This window comes from Rhinolophus ferrumequinum, chromosome 12 (genome assembly GCF_004115265.2).
Source record: "Rhinolophus ferrumequinum isolate MPI-CBG mRhiFer1 chromosome 12, mRhiFer1_v1.p, whole genome shotgun sequence".
Taxonomy (NCBI): Eukaryota; Metazoa; Chordata; class Mammalia; order Chiroptera; family Rhinolophidae; genus Rhinolophus; species Rhinolophus ferrumequinum.
In genome coordinates, this window is record NC_046295.1 from 5,423,246 (window position 1) to 5,446,525 (window position 23,280).

The 23,280-nt window shown below is 38.5% G+C and overlaps 1 protein-coding gene across 3 annotated transcripts in view; it reads right to left on the bottom strand.

Annotated features, from left to right (window-relative positions):
• Positions 1-23,280, bottom strand: part of SPIN1 (spindlin 1) — a 68,051-nt gene that overhangs the window by 37,690 nt on the left and 7,081 nt on the right. For all 3 annotated transcript variants that reach the window (XM_033122719.1, XM_033122717.1, XM_033122718.1), the window contains one exon: positions 10,420-10,627. In XM_033122719.1, coding sequence (XP_032978610.1) covers positions 10,420-10,471 — 52 coding nt within the window. In that variant the 5' untranslated portion in view covers positions 10,472-10,627. Of the gene's footprint in view, positions 1-10,419; positions 10,628-23,280 lie in introns of those variants that run through there.

The window sequence follows — 23,280 nt, forward strand, 5'->3', positions numbered from 1 at the left end:
GGAACCTTCGTGCACTATATAGGTAGGATTTGCAAATTTGTGCAACCAATATGGAAAACACTATGGAGGTTCCTCAAAAATTAAAAATGGAATTACCATATGACCTAGCAATCCCACTTTTTGGGTATTTATCCAAAGATATCCAAGACACTAATTTGAAAAGACAAATGTACCCACCCCTCTGTTCACTGCGGTATTATTTACAATAGCCAATATATGGAATAAGTGAAGTTAAACTTTTATTTTTCTTAGCTATAATTGAACTGATAATATTTTGTTCACAATAATATTAGTAAATGGAGAATGAGAGAAGGAATTTAGAATATTTTGTATTATAAGGTATTCTCACTACCAGAAGGAAGGAAGCACTACAGGATTATTTTAAGGTGGACCTGGAATAGTTATATACTATTTGTATTGCAAACTCTAGGGCTGAAAAAAAAATTTTTGTTTTAAAGCATAGAGTTGACCCTTGAAAAACACTGTGCGGAGGGAGCTAACCTTCCACACGGTCAAAAATCCACTTTTAACTTCTGACTCCCGCAAAACTTAACTAGTAATAGCTTACTGTTGACCAGAAGCCTTACCAATAACATAAACAGTCGTTACCACATACTTTTATGTTATATATATATATTATAGTCTGTATTCTTACAATAAAGTAATGTAGAGAAAAAATGTTATCAAGAAAACCGTAGAAGAGAGAAAATACATTTACAACATTTAGTGAAAAAAAAAAATCCACATAAAGTGGACTTGCAGAGTTTAAACCCACATTGTTCAAGGGTCAACTATAATTGATATGCTAAGAAAGAGAAAAAAAATGCAATCATGTAAAATGCTCAATATAAAACTGTAAAAGGCAGATAAAGAGTGATGTCAAAAATTCAAAGAAAATAAGAGTAAGGAATAGAAAACTGTAATAAATATGGCAAATACTAATCCCATAATCACCTTAAATGTCAATGGTCTAAACACACCAATAAAAATACATTAAAAAAAAGAGAGAAACTGTCATAGGCCATCAAAAAACAAGACATATTGTATGCTATCTACAAGAAATGCACTTTCAATACGAGTTACATTTACATTAAAAATAAATGGAGAAAGATATACCATGCTAACAATGACCAAAAGAAAGCGGGACTAGCTGCATTCATTTCAGAGAGAGATTTCAGAACAAGAAAAGTCATCAGGCATAAAGAGAGGCATTCCATTATGAGAGAGATATCAATTCTCCAATAAGACATAACTATCTTTAATGTGTACATAACTTAACAATAGGACATCAAACTACAGGAGGCAAAACTGACAGAACTACAAGTAAAAATAGATGAACCCACTATCATAGCTGGAGCAATACCATTATGTAAGAAATGGACAGATCCAAAAAGCAGAAAATCAGTAAGGCCATAGTTCAACTGAACAGTACCAGCAATCAACTGGATATAACTGACATCTACTGAATACTTCATCCAGCAACAGCAAAATACACCTTCTTCCCAAGCTCCCATGAAGCATTCACCAAGATAGACCACATTCTAGACCATAAAATACACCTTAACAAACATAAAAGAATGAAAATCATACCACACATTTTCTCCGACCACAACGGAATTAAACTAGATTGAATAACAGAAAGATAGCTGGAAAATCCCAAACTACTTGGGAGATTAAACAACACACTTCTAAATACATGGTTCAAAGAAGAAATTTCAAGACAAACTGAAAAACATTTTGAACTAAATGAAAATCCAACTTACCACAATTTGGGGGATGCAGACAAAGTGGTCCTTAAAGGGAAATTTATAGCATTGAATGCATATATTGGAAAATAGGAATGATCTAAAAAATTATTTTAAAAATCTAAATTCCATCTTAGGAAACTAGAAAAAGGCTCAAATTAAATGCAAAGTAAGCAGAGGAAAAGACATTATACAAATTAGAACAGAAATCAATAAAATTTCAAACAGGAAATCAACAGAGAAAAATTAATGAAATCAAAAGCCAGTTCTTTGAAAAGCTCAGAACCGATAAATCTCTAACCAGGATAACTAAGAATAAAGAGATAAGATACAAACCATTAAAATGAGAAATAAAAGAGGGGACATCACTACACATCCCATATATGCAAGATATATACGAGGTGAACTACAAAACTGATAAAAGAAATCAAAGAACTACATAAATGGACAGATATTCCATGTTCATAGATGGTAAAGACAACACTGTCAAGAAATCAGTTCTTCCCAACTTCATCTACAGAGTCAACGCAATCCCAATCAAAATCCTAGCAAATGGTTTTGTTGATGTATCAACAAACTGATTCTAAAGTTTGTAAGGAAAGGCAACAGGCACAGAATAGCCAACAGAACACTGAAGTAGAAAAAAGTTGGATGACCGATACTACTAGACTTCAAGACTTCCTATAAAGCTACGCTAATCACAACAGAAGATCTATTTGTCTACTCCTATTGGCGAAAGAGTAGACAAATAGATCAATGGAAGAGACTAGAGCCCATAAATAGACTCCATAAATACAGCCAACTGATCTTTGATCTGTGACCAAGAAGCAAAGACAATACAACAAAGAAAAAGATTGTCTTTTCAACAAATGGTGCTGGAACAGGACATCCACATGCAAAAAAAAAAAATGTAGACAAAGACTGTACATCCTTCACAAAAATTAACTCGAAATAGATCATAGGCCTAAGTATAAAATGCAAAACTATAAAACTCCTAAAAGACAACATAGGACAAAATCTAGAAGACCTTGGTTATATTGAGGAATTTCTAGATACAACATCAAATGCCTATCCATGAAAGAAATAATTGATAAGCTGGACTTCATTAAAATGAAAAACTTCTGCTTTGTGGAAGACACTGTCAAGAGAATAAGACAAGCCACAGACCAGGAGAAAGTATTTGCAAAAAACATCTGAAGAACGACTACTATCCAAGATACAAAAGAACTCTTCAGATTCAGCAATAAGAAAACCACCTGATTGGGTCAGCCCAGTGGCTCAGGCGTTTGGAGCTCCATGCTTCTAACTCCGAAGGCTGCCGGTTCGATTCCCATATGGGCCAGTGGGCTCTCAACTACAAGGTTGACGGTTCAGACTCCCACAAGGGATGGTGGGCTCCGCCCCCTGCAACTAACAATGGCAACCGGACCTGAGGCTGAACTGCGTCCTCCACAACTACAACTGAAAGGACAACAACTTGACTTGGAAAAAATCCTGAAAGTACACACTGTTCCCCAATAAAGTCCTATTCCCCTTCCCCAATAATGAAAAAAAAAACAAAAACAAAAACAATCTGATTAAAAAATGGACCAAATACTTTGACACCTCACCAAAGAAGATATGCAGATAGCAAATAAGCATGTGAAAAGATGCTTCACGTGGTATGTCATCAAGGAAATGCAAACTCAAAACAATGAGGTACCACTACACACCTATTAGAATGGTGAAAATCCAAAACACTGACTCACAACACCAAATGCTAGAGGATGGAGAACAACATGAACTCTCACTCAATGCCAGTGGGAATGCAAATTCGGCGGTTTCTTATAAAACTAAATATATTTAGGTTGGTGCAAAAGTAATTGTGGTTTAAAGGTTAAAAATAATTGCAAAACCCACAATTACTTTTGCACCAACCTAATATATGATCCAGCAATTACGCTCCTTGGCATTTACCCAAAGGACTTGAAACCATGTCCACACAAACACATGTTCTGTAACATGGATGTTTATAGAACTTCATGCATAATTGCCAAAAGTTGGAAGCAACCAAGAAGTGTTTTAGTAGGTAACTGCATAAACTGCATTAAATCCAGACAAAATATTTTTCAGTACTAAAAAGAAATCAGCTAAAAAGCCATGAAAAAACACTGAGAAATCTTAAATGCATACTACCAAGAAAGAAGCCAATCTGATAAAGCTACTTACTGTATGATTCTCACTATATGACACCCTGGAAAAGACAAAACTATGAAGACAATAAAAACTCAGTGGTTAAAGGTATTAAGAAGTACAAATTGGCAGTTACAAAACAGTCACGGGGATAGAAAATATAGTATGGGGAATATAGTCAATGATATGTTAATAACTATGTATGGTGTCAAGAGGGTAGTGGATTTATCGGGGGATCACTTTGTAAATTATATAAATGTCTAATCACTATGCTGTACACTCGAAACTAATATAATATTGAATGTCAACTGTAACTGAAAAATGAAAAAAAAAAAGTCATTGGTTGCCAGGGTTAAGGGGACGTAGCAATGAATAGGTGGAGCACAGAAGATTTTTAGGGCAGTGAAACTGTTCTGTATGACACTGTAATGATGGATACAAGGCATTATACATTTGTCAAAATCCATAGAATGTGAAACACCAAGAGTGAACCCTAAGGTACACTATGGATTCTAAGTGACAATTAATTATGTGTCACAGTAGGTTCATCAATTCTAACAAATATATACTCTGCCAGTGGGGAAGGGTAGGGAGCGGAAGGGGGTGTATAAGAAATTGTCTGCCCAATTCTGCTGTCAACTTAAAACTGCTCTAAGGAAATGAAGTGTTTTTTTTTTAAATCCTTTAAAAAAATGAAGAGGTACAGAACTAATTTTTCCATCATGAACACTGGGTTAGGCAACAAGAGGTAAGTGATGCCTTCAAAGTTGAGGTAAAATGATTTGAACCCTGTACCCAGCTAAATTACAATTGATGTTTATATTCACGTATGCATTCAGAATTACATCCCACACAATCTTCTCAAAGTTATTGCAGGATACTCTTCAGAAAACTAGAGAGAAAAACATAAAACCCACAGGCGCCGAGAGATCACAGGTATAACCCAGAAGTGCAGGAGTCCAACAGGAAGTCGGCTGAAACCCACACAGATGGAGCAAGAGAACAGGGACTCAAGGAGGGTTGTCCCCAAGTAGCTGACACCACACAGTAGGGGAATACATTACTCATACCACAAAGGTTGGCAACTCTGACATTTTTAAAAAGAGCTTCTGAAAGTAGAGAAGAAAAATGGGTGAGATAAAGGAAGGCTAAAGAGGCCCTTACAAACAAGTAAGACAAGATATTCAGCCTCCCACTTAAAACTACACTGAGACACCATTTCTTACCCATCAAATGGACGAAAATCCATGCAGTTGACAACATAGTACTTTGTCAAGACAATGGGAGAGAGAAACACTTACATACTGCTCGCCAGTAGCAATGAAAACTGGCCCAGAGCCCACAGAGGGGGATCTGGTGGTATCTCACAGAATAACACAGGCATGTAAAATGGGACTCAGTTCTACTGCTAGAAATCTATCCCAATGACACTGGCAAGACATACGGACCAGCCGACAACCGCAGTTATTATTTCTAATAGCAGAAGAGTAGAAAGAACCCAAATGTCCAAACAACTGACAACTGAACAAATTAATATGATACACCAACACAATGGAATCCTGTGTAGTTGTGTAGAGAGCCATGAGGAAGATCTCTATATACTGCCAAGGAGTGGTCACCGACACACACCATTAAGTGGAAAATGCAAGTAAAAGGTATGTATCCATCCACTGGGCGCTGATGTCAGTTTGTCATTAAGAGTGGATTATATCACCCATCTGAGCATCACAGATTTTCCAGAGGAAAACAGAACAAGATCCTTTACTAGGCAGCTACATCTAACTACTGATTGAAGTGAGAAAAGAAATAGAGCCACATTTACAAAACAAACTGTTCTATGACTCACAAGTTATTTAAATTGTACTAAACCATAATGGGCAAGAAAACCTACATTATACTCAAACTGTTCTAACAGAAGCTCCTTCAGATACATGTTCCAAAATGACCAACTTTTAACTTAACTTTGTGTGAACTCAGATACTGAGAAAATAAAGACCAAGCAAGGTCTGTTCCAGCAACTTGTGGATTAGAAACACTCACCGACGCCCCTCTACACCACACTCACTGACTCCATGCCTCAGTTCACTCATTCCTCCCTGCTGAGCACCTTTTCCTCTTGGAAGTTTCCTTAGGAAGCTTGTCAAGGTGACATTCTCCCTGCTGCTCAGCAAATTTAATAAGCCCAGCTTTGAATGACCGGCAGTGGTCTCTGGGGGTGCCACTTCAACAGATGGTAAAGGAGTATGACTTTATAACTTTAAGGGAGAACTCAGGAAATCTCATCATACAAGCAAGAAATGTGAAATCTCATCTGTTGAGAAACCCACGAACATGGGCATGTGGAGGCCCCAATAATGCAAGTGAAGTCCACCAGACAACAATGCCCATCTTCACAAACACAACTTCCAATCAACTTTTCTGTGCCTTGCCTCAGATCGCAAGAGATTTAGGGAAAACCTCCAGATGAAAGAGAGTAAAGGTAAAGAGACACAAAGACACACATAAGAGGCTGAGCTAATTCAAGAAATGCTTTTTAAAACCACAACTTACAGCCTCAGAAGTATAAGCTACTTGTATACATGAAACAAGAGAATAACAACAACAACAACAACAAAAAAAAAACAGCTCCTAGAAATTTAAAATGTTTATTGAAATTTTTTTAAGGTTGGAAAATAAAGTTAGTAAACTTCCTCAGAAAGACTGGGATGATGAAAATGAATAATTGGAGGTTAAAAAAAAAAATCGACCTAAGAAGCATAACATCCAAGTAGAATGTATTCCAGAGAGAAGAGAAATAATGAAAGACGTTCAAAAGAATAACAGAATTCCACATGAAGGGTGAATCCAAGGACTGAAAAGCCTGAAACAATACATGTAAATAAATGTAAAGTTTCAGAACACATAAAAAGACAATTCTTAAAGTTTCTAGAAAAGAAGGGAAAACCACTGGACACATACAAAGGTTCAGAAATGAAAATGGCATCCAACTTCCTCAAATAGCAACTCTGGGATCTCAAAGACAATAAATGGAGTAGTGCCTGGAAAATTCTGGATGAAAAGTCATTTCCAACCTAGAATCCTTTACTGAGCATAAGAGTAGAATAAAGACAAGGTTGATGCAAGGTCTCAATAAAAACTTCATTTCCTATGTGTATTTTTGAAAAATTATTAGAGACAAGAGATAATTTCAAACATGCACAAAAGAGCATGAACATTCCACTTGCAGCTTTAACAACCAACTCATTCGCTGCATACTCCTGAAGCTTCTGAAGATGTATATGCTTACCCTAGGCGAGAGGCTACACTGAAAAAGGAAAGGCCTGGCATCCAGGAACAAAAAGAAGCCAATGTATGCAAGGAAAAAGGAATTCCAGGGCGATGATGTTGCAGCAGTGGAGACCGCAATCCACACAGATCAGAAAAGGACAGAAGGCAGTAGAAAAACTCTAAGAAAATCACAAACAGATGAGTTATCTATCACACTTAACATGCAGGAAATTATACTGAGAGGAGTTTTATGAAGTTGTCGGAGGGTTTAAGAGACTCCAAGTTCCAAAGAAATTTAAGCAAATATAAAAAAAATAACGCAATCACTAAACTCCAGGAAAAACAAAATGCTGTACAAAGAAAAAAGTAATCATACTGCATTACTTGGCTCAAAAGTATTTATATAGTAATTATATAGTAATTATAATAAAAATAATAAATATAATTTTATCGAAGATCTTTATTAAGAGGCTAATGGCAGAAAGAGATGTCATGTGAAAAAGCCAAAATCCTCAACAGATGTCAATACATAATATCTAAAATTGTCCAAAAAGAGAGTAATTTGTGTACTCAGATTTATAAATTTTGAAGGTTAAAAAAAAAAAAAAAAAAAATCAACGAATGGAGCTCTTACTTTTTACTATAAATCTCTGGCACTACTTGACATTTTTAACTGAATTTTTATCAATTTGATAAAAATAAAATCAACATTTTTAAAATACTTGAATTAAATATAGCACAAATTAGTTGTTAAATCTCAGTGTTAGGTACATGGGTATCTATTATTACTATTCCCTGTACCTATCCGTCTGATTAAAGTATTCCATTAAAGGAGAAAAATTGCAGCCTTTGGTAAACTAGTAAAAATGGAGGCTAATGCCAGGGGGAAAAAAATGAATGAAAAAAGTTATATAATATGACTTGCTGCCCAAAGTCATTAGATATACATAAACTATTATTTTAGTAACCAATTAAATTCTAATCTAATTATATAAATAAACCTGTTATTTTTAAAACAGAAATCTCTACTATGTTGAAGGAGATATATAAAAAGAATGTAAAAATTCAATTTTCACACTGATCGCTGACTTACACTGTGTCAAACACAGCATCAGGTACGGGACTTGCCTGCCCAATCCATTGACCACAGCGGTGTTTTAAATCCTCCGCCACTCCTCTCATTCACAGAGCACATGCTCCCTCCCTTGAACCTGGGCAGGCACCGTGAGTGCCTCAATGAGCAGAACACAGCAGAGGCTCTGACAGAAGAAACCACGCAGCTGTGCCCGTTTCTCTTGGGACACTCCCTCTGGAAGCCTCATGTAAGAAGCCCGGCTACCCCAAGGCCCACCACGGAAGAGATGCCTAGAAGCTGGACCTGTTGAAACCACCGTGCTTTAACCTTTGAGATGGCACCAGCCTAAGGGCAGAGCTGAGCCACCATACCAACTCTGGAATGCCTACCTGGGCTTCCTGCTGTGTAAGAGAAAGAAACCCCCCTTTCGTGAATTGTCTTTTATTTCTAAATGGGCACATTCGTTATTGATATAGGGATTTAAAAGCAATGAGCTTTTGTCTATGTAACAGGAAGAATGATTACGACAATTTTATAAACAATACTGTAAAGGAGTCAGCAATCTTTCTAAAATAGGATCTATCACATAACCGTGAGAAACAGCATGACCTCATGTCTATCAGGCCAACTAGAATTTACAGAGTACTCACTTTGTCTTTAGCCCTATGCCATATCCTCTGAGAAATAACAAAAAGAAAATATAGGATCAAAATACTGACTAGGATTAACAACCACTCCCTGGAAAACAGTAACGTCTCTTGGTTTAACTCCTTCGGCTCCTTATACCACACTACACATCACTTTCATCAGCTTGCTCTCCTAACAAGGTGACTTCAAAATCAGTGAAGAATTTGCAATGGTGTACATAACAAGAACTTTGGAAAATGAATTACTATTTCAAATAACAGAAACATGGGACACTTCACTGACCAAAAACTTGACAGCAATTTTTGCAACTATTAAAGTGAAATAAAAAATATTTTTTTGTGAACAGTACGATGAACAATGCTTTTTGTACAGCAGCTATAATGGGCCAGGCACCCAGCTAAGCACCTGACACACATAAGCTCATTTATTTCTCATAACCCCAACAAATACCGGCACATACCCTAACTGTCCCATTGTTTAGATGAGAAAACTCAAGGTTCAAGAGGATACAAAATGCACCAGTGTTCTTTTATACAGCTAATGAGAGTAGGATAGAGCCCAGGAGAGATGGGATTGGAATAACACACTCTCAGATGCCTTACTGGCAGTCTGTCATCACTACCACAAATTAATCTTACTGACAAATATTGAACAGTTATATCAATATTATCATTCTAAAAGAGAAACTAAAATAAAAAAGAGATAAGGGGTACTTAAAAATCAGAATCCCTGTGGCTCTTCTACAAAGGAATTCCAAATACTATAGTTAATAAATGTAAGAAATAGTTCTAAATCACACTGCAACCATTTCTGTCAGATTAAGAATTTTGCTAGCATAATTCTCAGACTCATTTATCAAAGAACCTTAAAATGTTACGATACTTTTTCAACACTCAAATGTATTTCTGAAAAGGAAAAGAATCTAAGGCCTAAAGAAAATATCACTTACCTATTTTATAGTGTAGCCTGTAAAATTTATCTTTGTTTGGGCGGTGGATAAAAATCATACAAAGTCTAAACTTCTAGTTATATTAGCTGTGTGCCACATAAATAAGAATAATTTCTATTAAATAGTCATTTCCATGCATTTCATTCCAGTAAAATTATTTCAAATATACAAAAACTCCGAATCTATCTTTTTCCCTTAAAATTGCTATAAATAACCTAAATCTTAATAAATCTAATACTCATCTAGTTGCCTCACTGTCACTTCTTTCAAAAAGAAATGACAAATCCTTTATATATTATAATCCTATTAGCTAGGTATTTACATTCACTTGCTAAATTTATTGGCCATCCATAACTTGCTAGAAGGTGAGACCATGGGGAAAAATTATGACCCCCGCCTCTCAAAACACTAAACCTGTTTTTTCGCATGTATGTGTACGAAATACTGGAAACCACAACACTTTCAAAAGATCAAACCACTAGGAATTATGTGACAGTATTCCTCAGTTTTAAACCTCTTTTCAGTTTGTTGCACTAAGGTATGCAGAGAACTGCACTGCCTACCTGCATCAGCTCTGGACCGCTGGCCAGGTGTCTTCCCGAATGGGGTCTTCATTCATCTGTATTTAAGTGAGCAGCAGAGCTGCTGAACTAGGGTGAAAATTCAATATGCTCCAATTTGAAACTGCACAGAATTTCAATGTTCTTGTTAATCCATCATCCAAGTGCCTCTTTTACAAGTTCAGCAAAAATACGTGAAATCATAAGCACTCTGTAAAATAGTGAAATAATAGTTCATTACTACAGCATCACAAGAGCAAAATTATCCGAGTAAGCCATCAAATGTGACATCAAATTTCAAACATAACATTAGCTAAAATGCACCCTGCCCAGAAGCAATTAACTTTTATTTCCTCAGACCTGGGTGCCTGGGACAGGTCACAGTGAGAGAGAAAAGGAGGTGCTAGACCCTTCTATGAGTAGGTCTGGGGCATTTGCAAGCCCCGAAGTACAGTTCCTCAGAGGACACAGCATAGCATCTGGCTTCCTCCACAGTAGCTCGCCCCATTCTGCTGTCAAGGTCAGAAAAGGGTGGATGCTGGCTGGGGTGCCAGAAGAGATTCAGACTGGCATGAATGGCCCACCTCCTTGGTGGGACACAAAGACCTATCGCAAGGGGGTGGTGACATGTGAGGTCAGGGTGGAGGAAAGGTGGAATAACAGCTGGAGAGGAGACAGCACAGGAGTCAAGTTCAAGACAGAGCCACAGCTCAGTGGAAGGTCAGCAGGCCAGCGCCCTGGGCAAGAGAAACAATTATAGCCAACAAGACTTTACAGTTCAATTTCTGCTCCCAAGCTTCCAGAAACCAGAGGAAAAGACCAAGTAACTTTGAAGGAGCCCAAAGAAACTTCAACTCATGCAAAAGTTAAGATATCTTATAGAAGCAGTGTATCATTGGAGCCAATTTGGTTCCAGTTTCAGTCCACATAGTAAAACATATGGAGACATATTCTCATAAAACACAAAAATGTCCACTGCCCAACACAACTACATTCAGTTCTCATGTATTAATCTTAATGTCTGAAATTTATAGCCATGTGTTCACAGGTTTAAGAATTAAAGGCAATGCTGAATTAATTTTTCTAGAGACTAAAATGTAACAAAATAGTTAAATTAAAAAGCCTAATTAATGAGGAAGAGAGGAATTAGTTTCGTAAAAATTCTTAACCATGTAAAACTTTTATTGTTCAAGGATGATAGATTTAAAAGTGAATGGACTGTATAATTCATCAATAAATATTCACTGAATGCCTACTGTTTGGAGCTTAGGTAGGAGAGAGACAGTACACAAACAAGTAAGGAACATAAACAGGTCTCAAGTGACGATAATTCTGATGAAAACCCAAGAGCAGCATCTTTTCTGGAGGTAACTCTTCCCTGTTCAAGGTCCCAAGTGCTCTTCCTAAGAGCTGTACCAGCCTGCCTCACGGCCCCAAGCTGAGGGCTGTGCTGTCAGGACAACTGGCGGGTCACCCATCTTTTCCTAACAGTCCATCTAACAGCCACGCAAGCCCACATCCCTCTGCCGTGCTCAGCACCAGACCTCTCAGCTTCCCTCATTCAAGGCTCCCACACTGATCTCCCCTGACCTCCTGGGACCATCCCTGTCTGTGCAAACTCTCCGCCGTCTTCTGGAAGGCCGTCTGCCTTTAGTGAAGTCTGTCAGGTGTCCCATCACCCTGCAGCTGTCTCAGTGCTGTTGTGTGTACTCCCCACCGTCTACACTTACACACCATCTCCTGCCTGAACCCCCCACAGGGCAGCCTGTGCGCCAGCACTCGCAGGGCAGCAGCCCCTTTCGGCTGCAGTCAGGTACCTATCAGGCCTCTAGTTATCTGCCCACACCGAGGACGCTGGTACCTGCTGCACCTGTTTTTCTACCACTATCATCAAGTCTTGGCAACATGTTACCCCTTCAACATCCTGTCCCCTCAGTTCTTCAACATCCTTACTTCAGACGACCGCCCCCTCCAGCCACCTATCTCCTGCCACAAGCGACAATTCACCACCTGTATGACTGCAATACCTTTGGAATCTTGGCTGCAAGCATCTCACACTCAGAGCCACCTCTGATCATTCCACTTTTTAACACTAACACCCCTAGCTTAACAATTCTTTGGTGCAACCGTTACCTCCATCATGACCATTTTGTCTTTGTCCCCTTGTCTTCCCTGGGGACTGACTGAGATCCATGGGACAGTCAACCACTACAGTGACTTCCTTGCTTTTCTCCATTTTCTCCGTCCTCTTCTTGTCACTTTGGTGGCGAAACCATAACCCAACTCCCTGCCTACTATGCCTACAACTTAAGCTGGTAACTATGGCTGAAAAACCGCAAACTTATAATCTCATGTCTCAAGTGATCAGTCAAGAATACCACCCCAATGTCAGCAAATGAGCTTGTTATCTGCTAGGAAAACAGAAGCCAACAAAAGAGAATTACTCACCTTCCCACCGCCAAATTCACCATTAATTGCTATCCCCTGCTGATACAGTAACATGATTGTTTAAGTTCAACCCTTTCACTTCTCTTATCAATTCCATCTGTCTTCTGTATCAATTTCTCTCTTACCACTAGAATATCCCCATCAGCATACAATAAATGATGTAATTCCCAACTTTAAAAAATGTCCCATGACACCGCTCCTTTTCTCCACTTCTATTTACGTCAAAGATTAAGGAACATTTTAACCTACACAAATATCAATGTAGAGCCTACCTTAATAAATTACATTGGTTCTGTAACAAGACAAATTTAGCCCACCACCATTTTTAGGGGTGTGCATTCTCCTCTCTAGACTTAAGCTTATCTTGGTAACACTGTCTATTGTTTACCACTTCGTTAAAATTTTCAGGTTGAACTGGTTAATACGTTTTTAAAGTATAAGATATAAATTGAAGAGTTGCAATGGGGGAAGGACACAAGGAGCTTTTTTGAACAATGTAAGAACGCAACATTTCAGATGAAAGTCCTTCTCCATTTTTGACTTGCAATAAATATTCCAACTGCCAAATCTTATCCCAACTCCTGTAAGACCCGAAAGAAATGTATAGAGACTAAGTAAAAGGAAAACACTAAAGAGTGCTAACTAATGAAACCGTGGCTTCATTTTGCTTCAATAGTTGCCATATGGTGCTTTGAAAATTGAGATGAATTGGAGCTTTCCGGAAACAAATCTCACTCTCTTTTGACTGGAAGGGGCAAAATTTAAGTTTTCATTTTTTAAAAAAAACATACTATTTTTAACCTTAAGTTATTATACTAAAGTGCTTAATTTAGTAAATAAGACAAACTGAGGGGAAAAAATTTAAACTTTACATGCTGATAGCAAAATGTCACTTCTAGGATAGCAGGAATTATACGTACAAGTTTTTTCAAATATTACAAAAACTGTTCTTAAATGGAGCTTAACTTCAAAGCCATAAAAAAAGACAGTCCTATATTCCAAGAGACTCTCCATCAGGCTGAGGAGAACAATACTGCACAGCACCACAGGATGACCCACGATTACCTGATAAACGCTCCCTCACGACAAAAAAGGGACCAAACCATTCAGCACCACTAACAGTGAGCATGCGCACTCGACAGAGGCCCGTGCTCCAGATGTGATATGACGCGGAGTACACTGCATGCCTAGAGCGCGTTCTTGTCCCAAGTGCTGTATCTACATCTACTCGATTCTAGACCTAGTTTACAGTTTATAAGAAATACAAGTGATACAGGAGCAAGTGAGAAGTTTCTACAAGACCAGTGGGCCATACTCTTCAAAGAGTCATTATCATATGAAAAAAGGTAGACATAACTGCTCTAGATTAAAAGCAACTAAAGGGAAACAATAATTATACCCTGAATGGAGAAATAAAAGCTACAGGAAATATTTAAGACAAATGGGGAATTTTAAACAGGGGCTAGTGTATGAAATTATAGAATTATTAACCTTTAAATGCACGATAATTACATTGTGGTTATGCATGAGAGTGTACTTATTCTTAGGAAATGCACGTTGAAATTTCTAGAGGTAGATTCAGAATGTCTGCAGTGTATTTCAAATGGTTCACAGAAAAATGATACATACACAAAGAATAAAGAGAAAATGGCAAATAATTTTGAATCTGGTGAAGAGCATACTGTTATTCTTTTAACTTTTATTTCCATTTGAAATTTTTCATAATAAAAAGCGGGGGGGATCATGATTTCCCTTTGCTAAGTCCATCTTTGTTAAATACAGCTAACTATCCAGCCTTGCAATTTTGCTAAATCATCTTTAAAATGCGTCATTGTGGAGGCGACTGTTCCATGACATGCCTGCTGCTGAACCCTCAAGCTAGATCGGGGGTCAGGCAGAACAGAGACTGCCTGACCAACGCCTCCCCTATGCCCCACGCTGTGCTGGTTCCTGGAACAGGCTGCTGCCCTGCCCTGCCCTGGGCAGGCACGTAAGGAATTCTGCCTTACTGGGGCGGGTCCCGCACGGTACCCTACACAGGCTGCCCTGTCCTATATAACTCTTCAGGACCTGCCATGCGGCAAGGAGGATATCCATCTTGTCTTGCCTCCGTCCCAAGACACACCTCCTATGGAAGTTCCCTTAATAAACTCTTGAAGAAATGCGGGAGTTGTTAGCCTCTTTTTTGTTCTCTCAGCCTCCCAAAATTTTCTCAGCAGTCATGAATTTAATTTTGAAACTCAAAATTCTCAAAGAAGGTCACGAGACTCTCAAACTATTTCGCAGAAAAACAAGTGTCCCAAAACACACACTGTGTGTCACACACTGTGGTACATGATCAACTCACAGGCTTCTCACAACCACCAGAAGGCACAAACTATAACTGTTCTATTTTGGAAATTCAAAAACCGCTTCACAAAAGTTAAAATAACTCACGCGCAGTCACACAACTTGCAAGTAGCATTGCTGAGATAAATTTCCTATTTTAAAAACACATAGATAGCTCCCACAAAGGAAGAAGGCACCACAAAAATCAATGCCACCATATCCTGTCTCCATCCAAAAAGGTTAAGAAATGGTGTTTCAACATTTCAGATATAAAAGCAGTAATAAACAAAATAGAAATTACATATCAAAATATTTGCTGCCAGCTGCCATCACCAAACACTGATGGTTATAAAAAGAAAATAACTTTCTAAAACTGTTGAAGTAAAAATGCTAAGTCCCAAAGAGGTACTGACACCTGGATCACTAATGGAAAAGTACACAGGAGCACTAACGTTCAAACACGGCAAGTGTAAGCTGAAGTTGGGCTGCCAACACGTTGTGTTCCAGTTGTTGTCACAGAGGGGTCAACATGGTAGCAGAAATGTGTTATCACAAATATCTAAATGAAGAAGGACATATGGATAAAATCTGAATAGGACCTAAATACTAAATAAAAAATAATTTTCTCAATTATGATATTGGCGTTACAAAGAAAAATACCTATTATAACAAGTCTCATGTCTGAAATTTACTGTACCTTTCAAATAGCTTAACAAAGAATGTTCATACAGCACAATATTAGCAAATGAATGTCAATAGAAGGTACATTTACATAATTCACAATTTCAACTTTTCTACGGATAGGAAATTTCATTTTAAGTTTGGGGGAAAACAGCAGAGAGTAGCCACACTTGGGATTGGTGGCAACAGACTTACGTTAGGTTGCTCAGAAGTCTGTAACCTATTTCCTAAGTTATAATTTTTCAAAACAGATTAACATGACAAAATATTTGTAATTATTGAATCTGGACGGTGAGCACACAGACGTTCAACAGCCTACTTCAACTTTTCTATATGCTTGAAAATTTTCACAAGAAAAACTCAGAGGCAGAGTCAATGGTTTTAGATTTGGTAAATCTGTAAAGAAAAAGCAATGGAATACAACTCAAAACCTTCCTAGGTACCTAGAAGAATTTACCAGCAAGTGCAATCACAAATGCTTCAATGGATGGCACCTAAAAATTACATTCTAGAAGTCTCCAGTATAGGCTGTCCCTTTGCCTAAAACCTCCTCAATATTAAAATAAAGGACTCGGGGCGGTCGGATGGCTCAGTTGGTTAGAGCGCGAGCTCTGAACATCAAGATTCCCGGTTAGATTCCCACATGGGCCAGTGAGCTGCGCCCTCCTCAACTAGACTGAAGCTGAAGTTAGCATCCTTGGTCAACAATACACTGACTCTACTTACAGTTACACACCTACATTCCGGAGGGTGATGGTATTGACTCCCTGGAAGAGAACCAGAAGCTTCCGAGGCCCTCCCAGACCTCACCATACGTGTTTCTTGTTTTGGCTGGTCCTGATTTGGATCTTTTTCTGCTATAATAAAACTGTAATTCATAAATATGGCAGTTTCTTGAGTTCTGTGAGTTCTAGCAAATTGTTGAACGTAAGAGGGTCATGAGAACCCCAAATTTGTAGCCAGCTGGTCAGAAATGTGTGTGGCCTGGGGAACTCCAAGCTTGTGGCTGGTGTCTGCAGTGAGGGCAGTTTTGTTGGAGGTCAGTGTCTCAGCCTGTGAAGTATATGACCTCACTCCTAAGTCGCTAGTGTGTCAGGACTGCACTGCAGTGACACACAGATCTACAACGCTCTCTAGTATTGCCTAGCATCAATTATTTGTTGGTCAGTATGTGAAAGGGGATAAGTCAGAAACCATCTCAATATACTTTTTGATAAGCATCAAAACCTGTCATTTTAATATCTCAATATATAAAATTTTTATCTGTATGTTAACAATAGTCACTTAACATTACTAAAGTCATGTTACATTAAACTTGTGTTATAATTTTATAGCTATTTACAAATAATTGATTTCTTTTGTGATCCCTTGTATTTTATTTATTGTATTCAGAAACATTCTCGGAAAGTACCCATAGGTTTCAGACTGCCAAAAGGTCCATGGCCTAACAACCCCCACCTAAAACCACTGGTAACAAGCAACTATGAATCCGTGTTGGGTCTTTAAACGCCACCTGCAGGCATCAATGCTAAAAATGAACTCCTGGTAGGGATGGACTAATAATTTAGCTACTCTCCTGAAAGCTAAAAAAAAAATCAAACTGAAATCTAAAAGAACACCCCTAACAGAAACTACCAGGAACCAGAATTCCTTACTGGAATGGCTAATTCCAAGTCAGAGGTGGGAAATGAGAAGCCTAGAACACCTCTGTCATGCCTGGCAGAAGCCAGGAAGCATTCAAAGCCAGAAAGACAGACATCACTGGAGTGGTGTCAAAGAAACAAAGGGGGTTGTTTTACACTATTTTCTTGACTTGTGCATATGATCGAAAACTTCCAAGACAAAAATTTTACACTGACACATACACTAAAACTAAATTTGGAGGCCTCAAAGAACTTAAAAATAGTAGTACTCACAAAGGCACGATCTAGGGAAGTAAACGCCACATTTGGAACCACTTTTACCCCCAAGAGCAACTGCCAAGTGTTAAGGGATAGCTGAAAAGCTGATAGCTTTGAAAGGTGTGGGGCCAGAGGCGAGCACCAGGACCACCCAAAGGAAGGAGAGGACTGGTGAACTCATGTCACAGGAGCTGGAATCCTACATTGCTCGCAGGAGGCTGGAAGAATTGTAAGAAACCAGGCTAAGAACTGCAGTCCAGCTACAACTCATCTTTACCCTAAAACTGAACTGAGGTGTTCTCAGACTGTCCACTCCCTCAGATACCTGGCAGAAGCAAGCATAAATCCTCTCTAGGAATATCATCCTAAACCCCAATTATTTCAAAAAGTTTTAAAAACATAATCTACTGTAAATGCACACATGCACAATCTAATCCACAAGGAGACAAAATAAAAACTTGCAGAAACAATAAGAAACCACAAAAACCAGACCCACAGGGCCACCAATTATCGCAGTGGCAAAATCATAATTTACAACTGAGGGAAGGAGAGTACAGAAATAAAGAAATTTATTGAACGAAAAAAAATTAGGAAGTTGTGTAAGTATTATGGTCAAAAAGATTAAGACATAAGATAGAAAACTTTGGTAGAAAACGATCAAAGAATCAGATTTTCCAAAAGTTGAAAAAAAAAACACACAAAAACCCCAAAAAAGTCAACAGATGAGGTTAACAGCAGGCTAATCTTGTTTTTTTTTAAAAAAAATAGTGAACAAAGAGATATCAGAAAAAACATCCAGAATGAAGCACGGAGAGGTAGAAGACTGGGAAGGCTAACATGCCAATGGGCTCTCACAAAGGGTAGGGGACAGGGCACCAGAAACACGTTAAAAAAGAATGCCTGCAAACTTTTCAAAACAATAAAAGGCATTACCACAGATTCAATTGGACCTATAAACACAAAATAAAAAAATATATACATAGACATCATAGTAAAACTGTTGACAAACAAAAACAAAAACAAAAAATCCTAAGTCTGAAATAAAAAAGACAGGTTCCATTCATGGGAGCGAATATTAAACTGACAGTTTACCTCTCTTCCAGAAAGAATACAAGCTGAAGATGTAATTCAATAACTTCTTTCAATGCCTTAGAAGAAAACTGACAAGTTAGGATTCTGCATACATGAAAAATATCCTTTAAAAAGGAAGATCAATTTGAGACATATTTAGACTAACACATACTCAGAGAATTCGCTATCAGCAGTCACACAACAGGTGGGAAACCTAATGCATTCTTCAGGCAGAAGGAAAATATTTAAAGATGGAAGGGTTGGAATTACAGCAAGGAACGAAGAGCAAAGCGGGTAAATCTACAAGGCTATTGACTGCACAAATTAATAATGTCTTAAGATAAAATACACACAGAATTTTAACACTACAACAGTGGTATGCAAGTGAAAATGAGATAAACGCAAAGTGCCCAGAAAAAGAAATAACCAAATATTAGATTCTGATAATGCAAAGATGCATGTTTTAGTAACTTTCAAGAGGGAAAAATATAAAAATTAAACACTCGGAGGAACGCAAAAAAAGAGGAAAAGGCACATAAAAGAGGTACAATAAACAGAAAGCAATTACTAAGGTAACAGATTTAAACTCAAATGTCTGTTACTTTGTTAAATGTCGATGGGTCCTGGAAAAACACACTTAAAGTTGAAAAAAAAGTAAAGGTGGAAAATTTCCTAAAGGAAAAAAAGGGTACAAAATATATACACTACATATACTAACCAAAGATAGTACAGCTACATTAACATTATGCTAAGAAAACGTTACCTCTAATTTATACTTTACCCTTAAGGAGGGACACAATTTTAAAAGACTGAATTCATGAGGAAGATACACAATTCGGAACATGTATGCACCTAATAATATAACCTCAAAATATATAAAGCAAAAATAACCGGAACTGAGGAGAAACAGACAAAAGCAAAAGCAAAGTACACGTGTACATTTCTTTTGGTAACCAATACAAACAGAAGACTGAAAAGAAAAGGAAAAAAAGAATAAGGATGTAGAAGAATTTAACATGATTAACCAAGTTGAACTGACAAACATAAAACAAAGCATCCAACAAATAAAAAACCATATTCTTTCCAAGCACACACAGAACATTTACAAAAATCGATCTGTTGGGCTATAAAGCTTCAAAAAATTTCATAAGCTTTTAATTACATCTGACCACAATGGAATTTAGAAATCAGTAAAAAACAAATAGGCAGAGAACAAAGGACTCTCAGAGCAGTGAAGCTATTCTGTATGATACTATAATGGTGGCTACATATTTTAAATTTGTTTAAACCCACTGAATACAGTACAACACCAAAAGTGAACCCTAATATATAAACTGTGATGGCCTTTGGATGATAATGATGTGTCAGTGTAGGTTCATCGATTGTAATAAATGTATAATCTGGTACCGGACACTGATAATGGGGGAGGCTGTGCATCTGTGGGGTACAGGAGAACTCATACTTTCTGCTCTATTTTGCTGCGAACCTAAAACTGCTCTTAAAAATAAAATCTATTTAAAAAAGATAGGTTAGTAAGTATGCTATGGTTAGAAACTCCAGAAATCTTAGTTGCTTAATCTCACCATTGCTCTTAAGTTTGTGACAAGTCTCTTCTGCTCACATGTCACTGAATAAGACAAATCACATGGCCACACCTAACTTAGGAGGCAGGAACCAGGATAAGATACTACTACACATCCACTGGAACGACTAAAATTAAAAAGACCAACAATGCCAAATATTGGTGAAGATGGGGAGCCACAAGAATGCATCGCTATAGCAGGAACAGAAACTGGTCTGTCCACTTTGGAAAAGTCTGGCATTGCCTACAAATATTAAACACAGGCATAACATGTGACCCAGCAATTCTACTCCTAACTCTACCCAACAGAAAACTGTGCCAGAAACATGTGTCTGAATGTTCACATCAAGTCACCTCACATGAGCCCCAGGCCAGCTGCCAGGTGTGAATATGGAAATGAGGTGGGCCCCCTGGACCACCTACCCTGGGGAGCTTCACCTACCATGGGGAAGCTTAAGTGAGTGACTCAGCAGCTCTGCTGAAGCCATCATCGCCCTCCTTCCAGCTGCACGTTCCCCATACACAGACTGTTTCTAGCAGCAGAATGATAAAGCAGGCCCACACCTACAGGACAAGGGATGCCTCTGACCCAATTTTGGCTGGAGCACCTCTCGCTGGCCTTGCTTAAACTTTCTCAGAACTGCATTGCAGTCATAAGACATTTCCCCCTTCTTCCATCAGTCCCACCTCCAGAGGGAAACACTGGTAAGACTTTTGAGAATCTACTAGCACACTGTTGTGCAAATACTTAAAACATAATATAGATACACAAACATCTTGAAACGCACACACACCAAAATGGATGTAAAGACCATTTACCATTAACCCCAATACTCCTACACATACAGATTTGTATACTTGTGCAAATACACCTATTCAATAAATTCCTAGCAGTTGAATTGGTAGGCCAGATTATGCACCTTTTAAATTAAGTATAGTGAAGTCACTTTCCAAAAAGGCTCTACCAAATGAATAGTCCCACCAATGATATGAAATGTTGAAAGACCATGTATTTTAGTTAGGTAAGCCTTATTTTGTGGACTAATATTTCAAAAATAGTGAAAAGTATGAATGCAAAGTACATGGGATTGCTTTTATCTTTTACTGTGTAATTTAAAGGAAAAACTTTTTAAGATTAAACAATACCAGAGTAAACCAAAAAAAAAAAAATGACCAATAGTTGTAATTCAGAGATTAACTCTCAATTAAAAAGACCATTCAACAGACCTGCCACGCTCAGATCCAACTATCCACACTGCATTTATGGACACCAGTTCAGTGCAACAATTCCTGCTGTGATTTTTCTGACCTACAAAGAACAGTGACCAACGCTCTCAAGAACACCGGGCTCCTCTTGCAAATGCCTTATGGCTGTGGGATAAGACCAGTACTGAATGCCCCTTAGGAGGGCAAGCAGGTGTTTCACAACAAATCCACTCCAATACTCCAATCTCAGTAAGTTTTTGGACCCTTCCTGTATTGTACACCAACCAAGTTCTAGCATCTCCATTTCGCTTAGAAAAGGCCACCTTTTGGGTTGTTTCAGGCAATCAACCAAACAGACCTTTCTAACCATTCAAGCTACAACACTGAATTCAGAATCTTGGCTTATGGGCCCATATAAACGAATTCAGCCTAACCCTACTTTATGTTCCTTCCACCACTGTACCACACCCTTAAGATCCATTCCCACACGTATTCCCCAAGTTCCTATCTATATAATGCCAAAGCAGACGATCTTCTGGAGGGCAGCACACCTCCTCCTGAGTCACACTTTTCATCTCACCCTTTGGGGTTTACAGGATTATCATGAGAGGCCAATTACAGGTTTTTCCAGCAAATGTAGACTAAGTTGCTCAGGCATAACATTGAAAGGCTGCTTCTCTTAGGAAAGAGAGCCCAGCAAATTTTAGGGATTCAAGGTCTCCATCTCAATCAGAATCTGACCATATGCCCTTAATCCAATTTTCAGGATCCCATTCCTTACCAAACAACACTCTCTTACAAACTGGGAATTCAATTTATACTTTTAGGGCAGACACAGAAACTCCCTTATGTGGAACCTGAGTTGGAAATTTAAAACCCTAAGTTCATCATTTCACTTTGTAATCTTTTAACTTAAACTGAACCACAGTCCCCAGAATTTCCTTTTGTGTTTGTTTCTGGTTTGGGCGGGCCACAAGGGCTCCTTGTACAGCAGGTGGAGGGCACAAGCAAAGGGGCATCTCTGTAAGCTGCACCCGCTGACCTCGCCACCCACCTCACTGATGAAAGGTGTGCTGGGGCCTGCACTGACTGCAGCAACTACTGGATCTTCTCACCCAGGCTCTTCGCGCTCCGACTCCTGGCCAGGAGTGTGTGGTTAGTTCCATAGCAAGGGCCCAGCTCTTGCAGGTTATCCACACGACCAACATTGCAGGCAACAGAACTGACACAGCTTTCAACATGGCCTGCTGTGGCCTCAGCTTGTTAGTGTTCTTCCTCACGGCACATCCATCTTCCTTTCCCAAATGCCTGCCCTGTGGATTTCAATCTCCAGCATCAGGCACGTAGACAATAGCCTTATTGTACACAAGCTGTTCCGTCAGCTCCTACACATTAATTCGGATCCCTAATGACCAGTCTCACAGACCCCTATGCAGCACCAGACATAACCACACAGCCTCCACCTCCCCTTGGACAATTCTAGCTACTGCCTAAGGGGGTTGAGCACCCACAACCCAGGAACTGAACAAAGTACTAGAAAAGTAATTATGGGCAAAATAAGGGATAGTCCCTGCTTTCATGAAGCTGAGCCTTTATGGGAAAATAAAAATCCTTTAAATCATGTAAACTACTGAAACAAGGACAGAA